Source organism: Eretmochelys imbricata, chromosome 1 (assembly GCF_965152235.1).
Source record: "Eretmochelys imbricata isolate rEreImb1 chromosome 1, rEreImb1.hap1, whole genome shotgun sequence".
In the NCBI taxonomy this organism is placed as follows: domain Eukaryota; kingdom Metazoa; phylum Chordata; order Testudines; family Cheloniidae; genus Eretmochelys; species Eretmochelys imbricata.
Genome location: NC_135572.1, coordinates 22671620 through 22684741, shown reverse-complemented (window position 1 = coordinate 22684741; position 13122 = coordinate 22671620). Strand labels below are relative to the sequence as shown.

Below are 13122 nucleotides of genomic sequence, written 5' to 3'. Positions count from 1 at the left end.
TCGCAGTTCCTCCAGATGCCAGCTTTGAATAGGATTCCTGTAAGCACTGCAGTATTCTTAATAGCAGCATCTTAAATAAATAAAAATGCTGTGAGCATATCTATCAGGTTCGTTCACAATAAAAATCAACTGAAGGTTTGACCTTTACTAGCTACTCACTTTTTTCCCCAAATGCTTTTCATATAATCATTTGGATGTGAGCATCTTTTAACTTGAGGGTTATTGTGCCATCTTGTGAGCTAAAGGTGTAATTGCAGCCACATACTAAAGGAAAGTGTAGTTAGGCTAACTAGAGACAAGAACAACAAGGAGTCCGGTGGCACTTTAAAGACGAACAGATTTATTTGATCATCAGCTTTCATGGTTCACCATCACCACTGGTTCTCCACTTGTGAGGTAACTCCCTTCTCTTCATGTGTCAATATATTTATGTCTGCATCTGTAATTTTCACTCCATGCATCTGAAGAAGTGGGGTTTTTACCCACAAAAGCTTATGCTCAAATAAATCTGTTCGTCTTTAAGGTGCCACCGGACTCCTTGTTGTTTTTGTGGTTACAGACCAACACGGCTACCCCCTGGTACTTCTCACCATAGAGAGACCAGGTGAATGAGCTAGTATTTTGTATTGGGACCACTTTTGTTGGTAAGAGACAAGCTTCTGAGAGTACATAGACTTTTTCTTCAGGTCTGGGAAATGTATTCAAGCTGTCAGCTAAATACAGGGTGGAGCAAATTGCTCCACATAAGTACTTAACACATTTCAAGGGCCCACTCAAGGTGAAGTGGTCCATTAATACCTGTCCAGTAATAGGGGGAATAATAATGGGGAGAGGAGGGAGAAGTTAGTGGGTTATAGATTGTTGTAATAAGCCAAAAATCCAGTGTGACAAGGTGGGTAATGTAATATTGTTTACTGGACCAAATTCTGTTGGTGAAAGAGACATGATTTTCAGCTATAAAGAGCTCTTTTTCAGGTCTGGGAACACTGCATACCTTGAAATATGTGTTAACTATTTATACTAAACAATCTGTTCCACCTTGTGTTTAGCTGTGACACAATGAGTGTGTTTCCCAGACCTGAAGAAGAGCTCTCTGTAAGTTCTAAAGCTTCTTTCTCTCACCAACAGAAGCTGATCCAGTAAAGGATACTACCTCATCTACCTTTGTGTCTCTAACGTCCTGGGGCCAACAAGGCTACAACAACACTGCATACACCAATAGTTAGGCTAATGGCAATTTTATCATTCTGCCCTTCAGGCTCAAGAAGCTGACTGGAAATATGCTGTAAAACCACAGGGTTTTTTTGTTTGGTTGGTTTTTTGTTTTCTTTTTATTAAATGGATACATGATCCCTAAAACTGCCTTACTGTTTTAATATTAAAAATAAACACACCAATCCACCGGTGTTTCTTTTCCTGAAAAATTATAATTTGTTTTGCTGCACTGCATAGGAAAACTGCACATGCTGCTGCTCAGTGTCATGGGTTCCCTTCTTCAAAAGAGTCTAACAGGAAGATTTTGTGGACGACAAGAATTTAACTTAATTAGGAACCAGTATCTCTATTTCTCACTCCCCAAAAGGAACATTGTTACTGGTTATAATTTACACACTGAGAGATCAAAATTGTGCCAAGTACTGAACAGGGATACGAGAGAACCTAATTCCTGCCCAGTTTACTATTTTTTAGAACCCTTGTCAAAAAAATAAATTAATTAAAATTAAGAGCATTCAACGGAAACTAATTATATATTTCATTTCCTTTGCATTTCACTGTGATTGCTTTGCTAGTGGTTAGAACAGCAGATAAGGAATTAGCCTCTTGGGTTATTAATTGATTCAACATGTGACCTTGGGCTGAATTTCTCTAAGCCTAATTTTCTCACTCCTGAATATCCATTTTAACAAGGTGTAGTCAGACTTGACTAATGTTTGTAAAAGTTCTTCGATTTTTGGATGAAAGGTATTGCAATACTAAGGTGACAGGCCCATTAAAAATACACTAGATAGACAAGACAGCAAGTCATTCACAATTAGAGCTGGGCAGGAAATAGTTTTCCTATTCCATACAAATTTTTAAGATTTTGCCATTGGCATGAAACTGAGACCTTTTGAAGTTTTTCATGAAAAATAAGAGGGGCATTCCAGAATAGCCTGTGGTTAGGGCACTCGTGTTCAAGTCCCTGCTCTGAATCAAACAGGTCAAGGTCTCGAATCTTGGTCTCCAACCTCCTAGGTGAGTGCTGTCACCACCAGGCTTCAAAGTCAGTCTCATGGAGCTTTTCCACTTCATATAAATTCATATGCATTGAGCCAAAGAGAGAGACTTTAGCCTTTTGGTTTGGGCATTCATGTGGGAGGTTCAGTTCCCTGTGTCTCCTACATCACAGGTGAGGGCCTTAATACTCGGGCTTCTGGATATTCTGGGGTGGGTATTTCTCACTCATTTTGAGCAGGCATTCCATCCTGAACCTGAAGAAGCTGTCCCACAGAAAAACCAAACATTTTCCAACAAAAAAACATTGTGTCAAAGTTCCCACCCGCCTCTATTCACAATAGATATAATTGTTCGATTATTTCAGTTTGTTAACCTGCTCCCACATTCTTGACAAGCAGATGTGATTTCTTCCAGTTTATTTTTTTTCCTGTTTACTTATAGATACTCAGAAGTCAAGCTGTCTTGCTCAGTTGCAATTGGTTGAATGAATAATATATTATTTCTGTTCCCTGATTGGATGCGTGAAGAAACACTTCCAGTACCAATACGTGTGTGTGTGTGCAAATGTAAAGTTTGGTTTCTCAGTATGCTCACATCTGACACTGAAATTAATTCCCTGTGAATAATTGTGCTGGTAAAAACTCAAAAAGAGAACGCAAAAGTAGGACGAGCATGGCTGTAAGGATTTCATTTAAAAACTCAAATGAATATTCATGGAACACATGATTCGCCTCACTCCAGTGTTATGCCAGCACTAATTATTCTTCCTAGCATTTGTCTACATGGTTGTTTTTAACAAGGCAGAAGTGTTTTTCACTTTGAATAAGTCTTTCCGTTGAATTGTACACTCAATAAAGTTGCTTGCATCTGTAGTTGTTTCAAGTGGCAGTGAGTTGATGAGTAACTAGCATTAGATTAAATGCTATTGGTCTCTGACTAAAACAAGTAGTATTACTTAGCCCTTCTCTTGGCCATAGCATGTCATGCTGCCCAGAGATGGAACTACATGGTAGGAAGCACTGAAGTGTGTGTTTACCACTAGCTAATATAGTCACAGCTTTCCGTGCTATGCTTTGATACCTTTCTCTTACTCTTAACAGTTCATCAGCTGTGGTTACTGTATGGGAATTTAATATAGCTGAGAAACCTTATTCCTTACTCAATTTCCATCCTGCATAAAATTCCTGTGTGAAATTCAGATATTTCAAATGGTGTCTTCATCCCAGATTGGGAGGAAACATTGAAATATATTTGTTCTGTGGAAGAAAAAAACTTCTGAAAAATTCTGATTGAGAAATGTTGAAATATTTAATTTTGACATTCCCAAATTGAAATGTTTTAGTTTTGGCTTCAGTATACATTAAGCTTAGCTGCCCTGCCCTGCCCCCCAACAGCTGTTGTGGTGCCTCATGGGAGTTGTAGTTTGAGTCCCTGTCTGACTACAGCTCCTGTGATATATTGTCTGTGTGACTTTGATGATGTACGCTATTGCTTCAGTCAGAGGGGAGACCACGGTGCATCATGGGAGATGCTGGAGAAGTGAGGAATGGAGACACAATGCACTCCAACTACTACCATGGCAGTTCAGGACCCAAAATAAAATGTTTAGATTTTTCCAAATCCAAAAAAGGGCAAAATCTTTTTTTGAACTTGTGAAAATTTTGCAGCAAATGCTTTTTCCATTAATACATAACATTTCCAACCAGCTTTATTCCCTATCGGACTGTCAGGGTAATGTAAGGTCAATGAATAGAGTATGAAAATTACAGTATTTCCACACAGACAGTAACTTGTCAAGTGGATGTCTCCCTATCTTTCTCCTTGTTTTGCATCAGAACTGGCTTGTGTCCAACTGCGAGGTTTTAACCAATACTCTGTGCTGGGTCAGGACCTGCCTTCTGTTCAGCTGACACTTCCCCTGCAAACAGAACTTCAAAACAAAAACCCCTCCCTGCTGGAGTAAAGTGAGGGGGCAGTGCCATTTTATAGCAATAATCTCACATTGTAACAGGAATGATCAGTTATTAAAAAGAGCAAGTTCACATTAAATTCACAGCAGCACACTCCACTCCTCCATTATAGGTAATTACATGGGATTTTAAATATCTGATGCTAGCTGGCAGCATACAATACCCTGCAAGCAGCAGGCACTGATTTGTAATTTAATTATCATAAGCCATCCACCTGTTCTTTTGTCAAACCGGGAGCAGCATTTCTGTGCATTGGTTTTCCTTCCAGAAACTTGAATTAACCCTTTGAGAAAAGGCCAGTTTCCAGGGAACTAGCTGTTTTCCAAGGAAATTGCAGGCCCACTGAAGGGCACAATGCTAGAAAGAATCATAGAATCATAGAATATCAGGGTTGGAAGGGACCCCTGAAGGTCATCTAGTCCAACCCCCTGCTCGAAGCAGGACCAATTCCCAGTTAAATCATCCCAGCCAGGGCTTTGTCAAGCCTGACCTTAAAAACCTCTAAGGAAGGAGATTCTACCACCTCCCTAGGTAACGCATTCCAGTGTTTCACCACCCTCTTAGTGAAAAAGTTTTTCCTAATATCCAATCTAAACCTCCCCCACTGCAACTTGAGACCATTAGTCCTCGTTCTGTCATCTGCTACCATTGAGAACAGTCTAGAGCCATCCTCTTTGGAACCCCCTTTCAGGTAGTTGAAAGCAGCTATCAAATCCCCCCTCATTCTTCTCTTCTGCAGGCTAAACAATCCCAGCTCCCTCAGCCTCTCCTCATAAGTCATGTGTTCTAGACCCCTAATCATTTTTGTTGCCCTTCGCTGGACTCTCTCCAATTTATCCACATCCTTCTTGTAGTGTGGGGCCCAAAACTGGACACAGTACTCCAGATGACGCCTCACCAATGTCGAATAGAGGGGAACGATCACGTCCCTCGATCTGCTCGCTATGCCCCTACTTATACATCCCAAAATGCCATTGGCCTTCTTGGCAACAAGGGCACACTGCTGACTCATATCCAGCTTCTCGTCCACTGTCACCCCTAGGTCCTTTTCCGCAGAACTGCTGCCTAGCTATTCGGTCCCTAGTCTGTAGCGGTGCATTGGATTCTTCCATCCTAAGTGCAGGACCCTGCACTTATCCTTATTGAACCTCATCAGATTTCTTTTGGCCCAATCCTCCAATTTGTCTAGGTCCTTCTGTATCCTATCCCTCCCCTCCAGCGTATCTACCACTCCTCCCAGTTTAGTATCATCCGCAAATTTGCTGAGAGTGCAATCCACACCATCCTCCAGATCATTTATGAAGATATTGAACAAAACCGGCCCCAGGACCGACCCCTGGGGCACTCCACTTGATACCGGCTGCCAACTAGACATGGAGCCATTGATCACTACCCGTTGAGCCCGACAATCTAGCCAGCTTTCTACCCACCTTATAGTGCATTCATCCAGCCCATACTTCCTTAACTTGCTGACAAGAATACTGTGGGAGACCGTGTCAAAAGCTTTGCTAAAGTCAAGAAACAATACATCCACTGCTTTCCCTTCATCCACAGAACCAGTAATCTCATCATAAAAGGCGATTAGATTAGTCAGGCATGACCTTCCCTTGGTGAATCCATGCTGGCTGTTCCTGATCACTTTCCTCTCATGCAAGTGCATCAGGATTGATTCTTTGAGGACCTGCTCCATGATTTTTCCAGGGACTGAGGTGAGGCTGACTGGCCTGTAGTTCCCAGGATCCTCCTTCTTCCCTTTTTTAAAGATTGGTACTACATTAGCCTTTTTCCAGTCATCCGGGACTTCCCCCGTTCGCCACGAGTTTTCAAAGATAATGGCCAATGGCTCTGCAATCACAGCCGCCAATTCCTTCAGCACTCTCGGATGCAACTCATCCGGCCCCATGGACTTGTGCACGTCCAGCTTTTCTAAATAGTCCCTAACCACCTCTATCTCCACAGAGGGCTGGCCATCTCTTCCCCATTTTGTGATGCCCAGCGCAGCAGTCTGGGAGCTGACCTTGTTAGTGAAAACAGAGGCAAAAAAAGCATTGAGTACATTAGCTTTTTCCACATCCTCTGTCACTAGGTTGCCTCCCTCATTCAGTAAGGGGCCCACACTTTCCTTGGCTTTCTTCTTGTTGCCAACATACCTGAAAAAACCCTTCTTGTTACTCTTGACATCTCTCGCTAGCTGCAGCTCCAGGTGCGATTTGGCCCTCCTGATTTTCATTCCTACATGCCCGAGCAATATTTTTATACTCTTCCCTGGTCATATGTCCAACCTTCCACTTCTTGTAAGCTTCTTTTTTATGTTTAAGATCCGCTAGGATTTCACCATTAAGCCAAGCTGGTCGCCTGCCATATTTACTATTCTTTCGACTCATTGGAAAGGAATGAGCATCTCTGGCTGCGGGCAGGGGAGTTGGAACTCTTGCGTGGTGTTCCCTGGCACCTCAATCTGCTCCACCACTTTCCCAGAAACCCTCCTGTATCACTGGCTTGCACTCGTGACATGACGTTTACGCTGGGAACCAGCCGTAAAAAGCAGTTCTCGTGAGGACTCCAGGTTCAATGTGTTCCCAGCTCTTTACTGGTTCTCATGTGATAGCAGTGATGCAGGCTCAAAATGGGAGTGAAATAGCCACATGAAGAATGTTCTAGTTGCAACACTTTGTGAAGAATTTGGAAGGGGCAAGGCTTGTGGGGAGGGCAGAAGGAAAAGGATGGTACAGAAGTGTATGGGATACTTGCTTACTAATTTATGGAGGCTGAATATGCAGGATCTTCTGCATGCTAATGGTTAATATGCAGTTATAGGGTAAAGTTTTCAAAGCACCTAAGGGACTTAGGCTCTTGATTCACTTTAGAAAATGGGACTCAGGAGCTTAATCCCTTCGTTGCTTTTGAAAGTTTTACCCTACATCTGTTTCCCTTAATTATTCTTGGTATTTTGTTTAGGTCTGACTGTGTGCAGGGAGTGAGTAGGTGAGCCTACACTCTGGTCACTCACGTGCTAGTTAGTGGCCCAATAGAAGCTGATTGGGGTAATTATTTGATCAGGCTGGTGGCCTGGGTGGGGTAAGAACTCAACTGGTCCCCATCAGCCCAGGGTTGAGAAGAGGTACAAGAAAGAAGTGCAGCGAGGAGAGGGAGGATCAGGGCTAGCTGAATCTAGTCATACAGAGGCCTCAAAGTAGCAAAGGAGATGAGATGACTCTTGGATTGTGCAGCTGTTTCTCAAAGTTTTGTTTAAGCAAATTGCTCAGTATATTTATGGCATCAGTGTGGCTGGACGCATTCCTTAAAAGGGGTGCATTAGAATCAGTAGAGGATAATGGATTGCTTGGGGTTTCAGTTGTCTGTGTGCCATGGCTTATGGCATTGGTTGGAATACTGTCTATTAGATTGATGGCTTTTTGCCAAAATGATTTGCATGGTGCCAGTTACTGTGTATATTCCATAACTGCAGTATATGGAAAGTGTGTGTGTATATAAAGTGTTGCAGACATACCCCACAGAGGGAACAGAGACCAATTCTTGCCCGTTGTATATTTTGTAAATAATCGGTTTATGCCAGAATGAGAGTTTATGAACTATAAACTTTTGGAACAGTGTGTACACCAACAGCACACACCTGAACTCACCTTACAGTGGATTGTGGGGGGCGGTTCATCACATCTGATTTTTAATGTCTTTCTTGAATTGACATAACTTTACTATTGTATATCACAATTTTAAAATAAAAGTGAGGTTTGAATTCCAAATGGGAAATGGAGAAAAGGGGGTTTTCAACAAAATCTTCCTCCAGTGCCAAAACTCTTGTGAAGTTATGACATGCTTAGTTTTCTGGTCTTACATCTGACTTTGTGAGAAGGTCAGTAGGTCCAAGTAGTTATATATTTTTTAAAAAAAATTGATTTTGCGTGTTACAGAATTACTGATCTCTTAGCTGAAAGCAAAATTTCACAATAGCACCACCTCCATCCACTTTGTGCCAAAGATTTCAAGAAGCCCTGTAGCTCTCCCCTAAGCCCTGACTGAAAGAAAATAGTGCCAAATAGTCTGGCCAAACTTTACAATGTTAGTCTGACTTTGGAGAAGTCATTTAACCCTTCTGTCCCATGATTTCCCCATTTGTAATATGAGGACTAGTTATACACCACCCCAATTTCCTGCCCAAAAAGACTGTTGTGAGCCTACCTCATGTTTCGAAAGCATTTTCAGATCTTCTGATGGAAAATGTTACAGTAGTGTAATATAATATTATTCTGAGGGTTTGGGGATGTGGACCAATGTTAATTAGAGACTAGGATAAGACCAACAGGTTTCTCTTTCCCCTGTGGCCCCTGAAGGGATTTCAAATCAAATCTTTGAAGGTAAAAGTCTCGTGCATCAGTGCAGTTTACTACCTTACCTGCCCCTTTTTTGGTGAATTGCTTGGAAACAGGTTGTTTCTCATGGGTTACTGATTGGGTGGAGGTTGGGGAGCTAATATTGACTAGTGATCTATAACTATATTAATACATGTGTGGTGTTTTCACAGCTGCTTATTATTCTTGGTTTTTATCCTAGAAGTATCGCTATCAAGATGAGGATGCCCTGCATGATCATACCTTACCTCGTTTAACCCATGAAGTGAGAGGACCAGAACTTGTTCATGTGTCAGAAAAGAACTTATCTCAGATAGAAAATGTCCATGGATACGTCCTGCAATCACACATCTCTCCTTTGAAGGTAAGATGAATATTCATTATGGCTTTGGCCTTAAAACAGGTGAGATCACTTGTCCCATAGTCCTGGAGAAAGATCCTTTGTCCAATGGGCAAGTTGTTATTTGAAATGAAGTTTGATTGTTTTGTGGCATGTCTTTAAAGCTTGGTGGATATTGTAGAGTAAAAGGTTATTGCTTTGCTGGCACAGTTTTATATTAGATTTGAGAGAGCTTGGGGGGAAAATGTGTAATGACAAGCAAACCTTCTCTTTTTATATAAAAGGGGATGACATTTTCCAAAATAGCAAGTTCTGGCATTGTTGTTTTGGCATGACAAACTTTCTCCCAAGGTACAGTAAGCATTGTAACTGTATAACCATTGATGAGGTACTGTTTTGCTTCTTATCCTAAATCTGGTGGCAAGTTCCATGTACACTTTTCCATGAAGGAAGAATTTGTTTGCCACAGATCAAATTTTTATTGCTGCAGCACTTGTTGCTATCCATGTCTTTGTCATTGCATGCTTTGCGATACGTGTCAGACATATAAAAAATATGGAGATGCTTTATCAGGTTCATTTGGGTCCCCTAGCAATGCAAAAGCTGCTCATCTGTATGAGGAAGTTGACTTATTTTTCTTTGTCATCCCAAAAGAATCCCATATGACACACACTGTATGCTAAGAGATGAAAAGATGTAGTTTCTGTTTAAAAAAGTGGTGCAAGCTTTAAAATGTTTGTAAAACTTCCCCAATACTTGTTAGGTTGATGAATATAGTTGCTTTCCTAGTGGTTATTACTCTCTGTTAGGACTAGGAAGAGAAAAGAAAGATGGTAGGCTCCTTAGTTAGAGGTGTTGATGTTCTGGTGGATTTGGTACAGGTGATGACTTTAGCAGTTTACAGGTGACAAATGACCTCCATGATACTGTGTTCGGATGGAAGGGAAGGAGGACCAAGCAGTGATTACAGTATGGTGGCAAGTAAGAGGCTATTTTAAGATGTGTATATGTGTGTAGGTGGCGTTCAGGCAGGTGGAGCACCTTTCCTTCATAGATTGGCTTTGTGAACCCATCTTCATGCCTCTGGCCTGCTGAAGGTACTGCTTTTAGTTTTTGTTGTGTATAGGAATTAAGTAGTATCCCTATTAAATACTTCAGAAGCCCTCTAGTGGGTCTCTGTCTTATATTGCCAGTGCTAACAGTGTAGCAATATGTAGCTAGGCCTTTTATGTTAATGTGTCCATCGTAAACACAGATTTATTTAGAGCCTGACTGCATTGGCACCTGCAGCAGTATGCACGCTGTGCACTGTGCATACCACAGACAGTGGCAAGGAGGAGCAGCGCTGGCTGCCCCACTCCACTTAGATTTGGCCCTGCCAGCCAGCCATTGTGACAGGAGTGGGGTGCGGCCAAAATTAAGTGAGTGGGATTGCGTGCTCTCCCCCCGAAGCACCAGGTCACAATGACACTCATTCACAGCACTGATTTTGGCTCCTCCATGCCCCCACATCAACACTGCTGTGGGACTAGCCCTGCATCAGAGTTCCCTCTTGGGAGCATTCCTGGCCTCACCCCTCTTCCAGCAGCCTGTCTCTCTCTGAGGGATGAGAGGCAATACTGCACCTGAGCAAGCTGGGCTGGAAGGTGGGGGCTGAGCATGGCATGGATTTGATGGGAAATCCTCTGGGACCAGTGGCTCGGCAGGGATTGACTGCACATACCATTGAATTAATTTCTGGGGGTTCCGTTGCCCGACTGTCTCTGTGGTTTCCTCCTATCCTTGAAGCTGTGTAGAGAACACAGACACAACAGTTTTTAGTACCCTGGGGGTGAGTTGTGAGGTGAGGAGTTCTGGCCTTTACGGTATCAGGGATGGCTATTTTTGTTTAAGGAAAGAAGATGACCTCTTGTAGACAAGGCAAAGAGACTGCCTTTATTTACCTTGGAGATGGAAACTTCCCTGTAAGGTCACCTGACCCAGGGCTGCTAATGTGGTGATTGTGGTAGGCAAGTTCAGTGCTGTGAGGTGGGTGGAGGAGGAGAGTAGTTCCAGACCTGTGGAGCTGCCCTTTAAAGCCTCTCAGCCCAGTTCCTACTGTGGTAGTGGAAAGCGCTTGCTACACGAAGGGAGTGCAGGGAGGAGAGGGGCTATGCGAAACTGCTTGTACACCCGTGTCAACTGCAAGTCTCCTATAATCCTGTTTAAGGGTCTCTGACTCTGTCCTCTCAGGGCTGCTCCTCACTATGGAGTCTCTCCTTTAGACTCTTGCCCCAGCTTCTCACTTATTCATGTACATCTGCATATGTCTCTTGCTGTTTTCTTTTGCTGGCTTCTAAACATTGGCTCCACTTTCCCTGCCTGTGTCAACCTGCGTCATCCCCTTAAGTGTAGGAAGGGTATGGAAGGGCAGAGTAAGTCATGGACCCATAGTACTCTGGTTCTTTGACAGGAATGTCTGACTGCTTCTTGCACTGAGTGTTGTTCCTCAGCACTGACTTGAAAGCCTATTCAAAAGCCTCTTCTCCTGTTGGGACCTGAATGCAGGAGTAGCATCATCTGCACAAGGAAAGGCTAAGCAGAGTAGCTCTTACCGTACTCTCTACTCCTGGGCTACAAGTTTTCTGTATTTAGATTAATTGAGTTTCATGATTTCTTCCAGGATGTGCTCTTCTTTCTCTTCCCTCCACCCTCGCCTGGTTCTCAAAGATGCAGCATATACAGTGTATCACTTATTTCTGGTGAGACTGACTAAATGTGATGGAGCACTCCCTCTTTCAACCTGAGATTGAGATCCATGTGTTTTCAACCAGTATGTGTGTGACAGGTGTCATCTTGGCTGATGAACTAGGGACCTCCAAATCTAAAAGCATGAACTGTCAATACTCTGTAGCAGGGGACTGTAACAACTCATACCCTTTTTGGATTGGCATGGAGAGGGACCTGAAGTGGGTTACATGCACTTCCAGAGAGGCAGTAAATATTCCTTTATAAAGGTCTGGAGGTATAGATGTGACTATAGTATAAATGTACGTTTTCTCTCTCATAAGTGGTGGAAATGTTGAAATATTTCCTTACCAAGTAGAATTCCAAGTACTGGGGGTCTTAATACAGCCTGTCTATTGCTGTGTCAGGAGCAAGAAACTGCTGACAATTGCACTTGCATAAATCTGTCAGAAAATCCCACTGAGAGATGTTTTCACTGGAAAATTTGATCTGCCCTGACCCAGTTTTGTGAATGCAGGTCAGAATACGTGGTGCAAAGGAGAAACGTGTAAAAGAATCACAAGTTTCACAATCACAAGTTTCCCTCGACCAGGTGGGGAGAAGGGATTTACTTCTGCCAAGCAATCCAAGTGGAATGCATGAAGCCCAGGCACTATGGTGGGTTGCTAGATAAAGAGTTAAATATTTGAATAGTCTTTAAATCATTCTCTGATTGGGATTTCACAGTGGGGTCTGTGGCCCCAGAATGATTTGACTGCCTCTGGTCAAATAAATCTTTCAAATAAAACATGTCTTTAAAGTGATAGAATGATTTGCACAGCTTATTTTCTTTTGAATGGAGAATCATGAATGATGTATGTGAAGTACATAGCAGATCTCATTCTGTGGTGAATGCAAGAAACTGGATTTTGTTATCATGGAATCAGGCCTTATTTTAAACTTTATATGTCGATTTTTTTGATAAGCTGGATGGAATGAGTTTGGAGGAGGAAGAAGCCTCTTCTTTGCACACATAACTTTTGTTGCTCTTTCGGGGAGGAAATCTGCCATGGTTCTATGAGCTGAAAATTGCCTCTTTCTGAAATATCCCTATGTGGTTTGTTTGAGCTCGACATTTAGTATTGAGCCTCTGTGCGCTTGATGCCAGATACTCAAAAGAGCTCAGCTATAATTTTGGCACCAAAATAAGTGGCCAGATCTGGGCCAGAAGTGTCCCAATAGTGGCTGCTGTGCACATCTGAAAAGCTGTCCCTTATTTAGGTGACTAAATGGAAACAAAGTTCTGTTTGAAAATCTGGTCCCAATTTTAAGTGCTGAACGCTTGGAAATTTTGGCCTTGAGCCCTTTTGAAAATCTGTCCCCCTAAAACACTGTTGTCAAGTGTGATGGAGGTTGTATTGGAACTTGGATAGGGTGTGAAACACTGATGCTCTCCACCCTTCAGTTGGGTATCATTCAAGTATCTAGGGTCTAGTTTGCTTGAGCTGGGACATAATAC

At 42.5% G+C, this 13122-nt stretch overlaps 1 protein-coding gene across 2 annotated transcripts in view; it reads left to right on the top strand.

The window, feature by feature from the left end:
* The window catches only part of DLG2 (discs large MAGUK scaffold protein 2), a 1498860-nt gene that overhangs the window by 689094 nt on the left and 796644 nt on the right, over positions 1-13122 (top strand). The window contains exon 6 of one of the 2 annotated variants that reach the window (XM_077807758.1): positions 8760-8921. In XM_077807758.1, coding sequence (XP_077663884.1) covers positions 8760-8921 — 162 coding nt within the window. The remainder of the gene's footprint in view (positions 1-8759; positions 8922-13122) is intronic. The other variant, XM_077807786.1, reaches the window with a different exon arrangement.